The 6111-nt window shown below is 36.1% G+C and overlaps 1 protein-coding gene across 1 annotated transcript; it reads left to right on the forward strand.

The window, feature by feature from the left end:
- The first annotated feature begins 286 nt into the window (after positions 1-286).
- Positions 287-3689, forward strand: LOC105621044. Its single transcript, XM_012202518.1, has 3 exons — positions 287-552; positions 1056-1847; positions 2996-3689. The coding sequence occupies exons 1-3, from the start codon at positions 287-289 to the stop codon at positions 3687-3689; spliced, it is 1752 nt and encodes a 583-aa protein (XP_012057908.1).
- Positions 3690-6111: the final 2422 nt, after the last annotated feature.

The following is a 6111-nucleotide window of genomic DNA, read 5'->3' on the forward strand; positions in this document are numbered from 1 at the left end:
TATATTATACTACTCTCTACTATATATATATATATATATATATATATATATATATATATATATATATATATGTAATATAGTTAGACTCTTTATGGAGCTATAAAAGTACAATTTCGCTTTCACGATAGACAAATTTCATATGGAGTTTCGTTTATGTCGCTTTTACGAAAATGAAACTCCGGGCGAATAATTCGCAATGAGTTGCAATTTAGTTATACATTATTTGGCAAGTTTCTAAGAACACTCTTCTAAAGATGCTATTATTCATCTTCTTGCAGTCGAGTGAATGGAATTGGATACCGTAAATGCGTACAGTACCGTCGGGATGGAGCAGGGATTGTCTGGGGATCCATGGGACTGTCTGTTTAGTGACAGCATCTCGGACGCCTTCCAGGGTCGTCCAGAGATGTTACATATGGGTATTCGGCGTTGCGATAATACGAGCCAAATTGGCTGGTTTGGTCCAGGCCTTGGCTTCGATTTCGATGACGTCTTGACGGAACCCGATGAAGATCCGCTTGCTATGAATGACAAAAGCCGCAGTTCGAACAGGTAAAACGAACCCTTCGAATTTTCTATTTATAATAACCATGAAACAGAGTTATTACTAGTGCCAGTAAACGTTGCTTAAAGTTAAAAAAGAGAGGAGAATGTTAATTCAGGATTTCGAAATATTTTACTGAAACTTGGAAATTGAATTAAGAAAATCTCATTCAATTTTAATTAATTTTATAAAAAGTTTAAAGAGTGCATGATAAACAAAATATCGATTATGACATAATATGATTATTATCATATACAAATGATTGTATATCATTTATGGAAAGCAATAACAATTTTATCATGTACCATGTGCGCGATTACATACATGCCAACTTTCCATAAACGACATAGTAATCGACCAACACATTGAATGACTTCAGCAACGAATATCATTTCATCTTGGTACTATTGAATGTCAAGAAAGATAGACTGATGTTGTGTCATTGAATGAACGAAATGTACCCTTTGTCTATCGTGTGCTCTTACTCTAACATTATGTCTGTGTTTGATAGCAACCTGGAAGAATTGAATCTGGACAGTGACAGCGAACTGGCTTTGACGTTGGATCCGAATTTGATACTGCCGTGTAACATGCCTATCCGCAGTCCCGCGACAAATAGCGACACAGCGATGTTGGAAACAGCGAGCGTGGAGGAGAACGTTATTGAAAACGAGGGAGATGAGACGGAGAACGAAAGTGAGGTCGAACGAACCGAAAACGATGAAGAGAATGAAAGCGAGGAGGAAGAAGAGATCGAAGTTGAGGATAACGAGCATAATGAGACGGAGTACGAGACGGAGGAAGAAGAAACGGAAGAGGAAGAGGTAGAGGAAGATGAGGAGACGGATGATGAGGAGCAGAACATGACTCAAAAGTCGCACACACCCTTGAATGTGGAGGTGCCGATATCATCGTCATCGGGCAATGTCGGCGCCAGGACATTAACTGGTGCTAACGTGGCCATCTCCTCGCCGACGATACAACTGACGAGGTTGCATCCTAAAATAAGCACCATATCAAGCACAGCCAAGGACATTAAGATGTTGCAAACTAATCCAAGTGCCCAGGCATTGCAACAGATTCGCAAACATATGTCCTACAACAATAATGTGCATGACGTCAGTACAGGTGCGACGACGACCGTCATGATACAGGCGGCAAAACGTGAGAAGGAGTTAATGTTAGGGAACCGTGACAACTCTTATCCGAAACCCGCGTACTCGTATTCATGTCTCATCGCGATGGCACTGAAGAACAGCCGAACAGGATCGTTGCCAGTTTCAGAAATCTACAATTTTATGTGGTGAGTGCTCTTAAATTTATTAATACAGAAAAATACATTAGATATTTAATCACTTGTATAAATTGTTAGATAATTAAATATTTAATTAATATTTAAATAATTTTTAGACAAAAATTTCAAGAGACAAAAATTTTGTTTTAATTTATGCCATTTTTCAAATGTGTGTCCCAAGTTAATTATTTTACCTATTGCTTGAAAATTTGTATTGCTGCAAATAACTAATTTTATAAGATCTAATTATGACTTTATTAAAAATATTGGAAAGGAACTCATTTGTTTTGTTTTGAATAAAATAATTTCGATCAAATTTTTGAAATATCTTTTTTAATACATTTTTTTTTTTCGAATTTTTTTTCTCGCGCTTTTGAAAATTGAAACTGAAATATTTACTCTGAATTTGTTTGTTAATATATTATTCATTATAGTTCGCAATGAACGTGAGTCGTAACAAATAATGTTTTCGGGATGAACGACAAGGAACTTTTTACGTGATGAATAACGTGTCGTCCGTTTGCTTATTTTCGGCCATTTGGCCGGAAGGATAAAGGGACTGGCGAGGTCCCCTACTCTACGCTTACGAGGGGCAAAAGTATTGTCTTTTCCCTCTTTATTCTCGGGTCAGAAAGGGAGCTAAGCGAGAAGCTGCCATTTTGTATGGGGCCTTTGGAATAACCAGGGGCACGCCGGGGTACAGTCCCCCCTAGAAATTGACGGCAGGCTTCGCTCTCTTCGTTTACCACCTGCCTTCATTTCTTGTCGTTGCAACTCCATGCTTGTAAAATCGGCCATGCTTGTAAAATAACTGTCGTTCCATGCAGTCGTGTTTCGGTTGAATTTTTTCATCTCAAATAACGTTAAAATATGGTTAATTTACAGATTGTCTCATTTTTCAAAATAACGAAAAAAAGCAATATTTCTCGAGAAAATGAAATTCGCTAAAATTTTATCCGAATATTATTATATTAGAATCCTGATCAAATTAAATTCGATCGATCCATCAATTTTATATAAATTTAATTATCAATAAATTCAAGTGTCAATTACCAAGTCATTCTCTGACACCTAATATACGATTTCTTTTTTTTTTGTTAATGAAAATTTCGATTCGTGCAAATTTCATTTCCCATTTTCCCGTTTCGTTTATGTAGCCGGCACTTCCCCTACTTCACGACTGCGCCAACTGGTTGGAAGAACTCCGTGAGGCACAATTTGTCGCTGAATAAATGTTTCGAGAAGATCGAGAAACCACCCGGCAATGGTAGTCAGCGAAAGGGTTGTCTCTGGGCCATCCATCCATCGAAAGTGGCCAAGATGGACGAGGAAGTGCGGAAATGGTCGAGAAAGGATCCGAGTGCGATCAAGCGAGCCATGGTGAATCCAGAACAGTTGGAGTTCCTCGAGCGGGGTGAAATGAAGTACGAGGGAGACAGACACGATGAGGCATACGATGACGCAGAGAGCTATGCGGATTCCGAGACTGGTGGATCCGTGGTAGACGAGACCATCAACGACGACGAAAACGTTACGTATGATGAAACCAAGCAAATCGACATCGTCGACGACGATATCGTTGTGGAGCAGCTTTACGAAGATCTTGATCTCATGAATGCCACCGAGTTACTCGACACGCGACTAAACAACTTTTCTAGGCAAGAGCAGCCATTGGTGTACGAATTCGTCTCGTGCTCGAAGCGCCAGAAAATGTTGACGGGCAACGATTTTATTTGTCAACCTGTCCAACGACAGGACGCGGCGTCGCCCCGGAAAAAAGCGCACCTCGTGGCGTTACGGCCCGGAGGCACCGCTCCTCCGAATGCCGAATCGCTTCTCGAGGCGGATTAAATCCCTGGAACATTTATATGATCTCCTATTTAAATATATACACGCGGCCAAGTACACACCTCCTTTTTTATTGCTAGACTATTGTAAATAATTGTGTCCTGTAACTTTTTTTACAGTCTGAGATTTTGTAAATACTTGTGTTTTATACGACGATGTACCTTTTTTATACAATGCGCTTGTACATAACTGTAATTTTTAAGTGTACAAATCTGTACATATACAATGTACAAAGGCTATTTTTTTTTAGAACCATAATGTGGGACCATCCTGTAGACATGCGCATAGAAAAGTTTTTCCAAATGGTTATTTAATTATTCTACGCATGTTCGCATATTTACAAGAAAATAGCCATAACAAGCAACAAAAATTCTGAACCGATTAAATCCGATAGAAGGTGCTGCCCGGGGACGACTATTGTATATCACTAAATTAGCGCTCGCCTAACATGTCTAACGGCGCCACAACAATTTTATAATAAACTTTTTTTAATGATCCATTAATCTCTCGATCTTTTTATTTGCAACTCTTGAAAAATACAGAACACAAATAATACGCGCCAGCTTCCACGTACCGTCCGCGATAGGAACTAAATTAACACGAAGCTCACGAATCGTCACTGCCAAGAATGGTCAAAGATAAAATAAGAACGTAGCAGATTAACATGTAGATTATGTAAGGATAAGACACGCGATCTCATACCGATCTTTCGAGGACTGTAACTCATTCAGTGCTACTCCTTTATGCGTGATTATTATGTAAAGTTTTTTGAGAATCTTTTTTTTTTTTTTTATGAAATCGTATTTAGCTCGTGATGATTTTTTTTGTGTATTATATATATTGACTGATATTGCTAATTAATAGGAAATCCCTAATTTATTTTAATTTTAATTGGTATCAATTTTTTACGTTAACAATTTTAGGATTCCAAATTACATAAGGGAATGTTTGAATGCTTATAGAATATGGATGAAATTTCGATGACATTTTGTTTTCCATTCATATATTTTTAGATTTCAAAAATTTTCAATAAATTTTTAATAGACGAATCTATCGTAGATTCTGAAAATTTTATCTCCTATTACAACATGAAGTTTCAACGACGATTCTTCTTTTTGATATCAAAAATTTCATTGTTGAGTTTTATGTTTATAAAGATAAATCAATAATAAATACTTTTTCTTAATATTAAAAATTCTTGATAAGATCAAATAAATGAATTTATCATAATTCATCGATTAAAATTCATCGATTTAAAAAATTTAATTGTGATTTTCATTTTTATTAAAATATGGATGAAATTTCAACAATAAATTTTTTCCTTCTGATGTTAAAAATATTCCGATAAATTCAAATAGACGTATTTGTCGTAATTTTCAAAAATTTAATTGTTTCATCTTTATAAAAATGTGAATAAAGTTTCAATGATAAATTCTTTTTCTTTCCGATGTTAAAAGTTTTCAATAAGTTCAAATAGATGAATTTGATGTAAATAAAAAAATTTTATCGTTAAGTTTTATCTTTATATGAACATGGATGAGGTTTCAATGATAAATTCTTTTTCTTTTATAATATTTTTAATGTAAAAAAATGTTTGATAAATTTGAATTGGATTATCGTACACCACACATTTTAAGAATTTCATCGTCGAAGTTTCATTCGAATATGGCGTAATTGTACATTGTATTTATATGTATATCGTTCGCTGCGTTCGAACGTAATTTCATTCCACACGAGCAAGACCGAGCTCTAACGCTTACAAGGCATTTAGATAAACAAATAGGTGGTTGTGATTGAAAGAGAAAGAGAAAACGAGCGAAAGTGGTACTATAAGATAGCAGTTAAATTAAAGTAGCGTAGTTTTTGTACCTGTTTGTAATATTTCTATATAGCGTTAATGAGTGTGTAACTTTCGTGTAAAAAAAATACACGAAATTAATGCGTAAAAATTGTATAATGTGCAATGACTGCAACTTTATAATAAAACATTGATAAGCGTACTTCGCGTTTCGAGTTCGTTGTCGCGTTCGTTATATTGATCCAATTAACATCATGGTGATCATCGATAAGTTCCTCTTTCAATTTTTTATGTGTAGATAATTAATATATGTAGATAATTAATTTATGCGATTTGATTGCATTAAATATTCCAAATATTTTTTTCTCGCTAAATATTTAGCTTCACGATTGTGGACGGATCCTCGGAACATTCATCCCGCTTACATAATCTGGCGTGAAGAGAAAAAAAAGAGGAAAAGGGCGGAAGAAACAGAGAGAGAGAGAGAGAGAGAGAGAGAGAGAGAGAGAGAGAGAGAGAGGAGGAGGAGGAGGTAGGTACGACGTACCGTTACCGTTCGTCGTACTCGTCGTCGTCGTCGTACGTGTTCGTTACGTTACGTACGTAACTAACCGAACCGACCGGACC

This window comes from Atta cephalotes (assembly GCF_000143395.1).
Source record: "Atta cephalotes unplaced genomic scaffold scaffold00032, whole genome shotgun sequence".
NCBI lineage: Eukaryota > Metazoa > Arthropoda > Insecta > Hymenoptera > Formicidae > Atta > Atta cephalotes.

Bases quoted from the DNA above. Each gene is read 5' to 3' on its own strand.
- LOC105621044 (XM_012202518.1), top strand. From the start codon at position 287: ATGGAATTGGATACCGTAAATGCGTACAGTACCGTCGGGATGGAGCAG. The intron at 553-1,055 runs GTAAAACGAACC...TGTGTTTGATAG, and splicing joins AAAAGCCGCAGTTCGAACAG to CAACCTGGAAGAATTGAATC. The intron at 1,848-2,995 runs GTGAGTGCTCTT...TCGTTTATGTAG, and splicing joins GAAATCTACAATTTTATGTG to CCGGCACTTCCCCTACTTCA.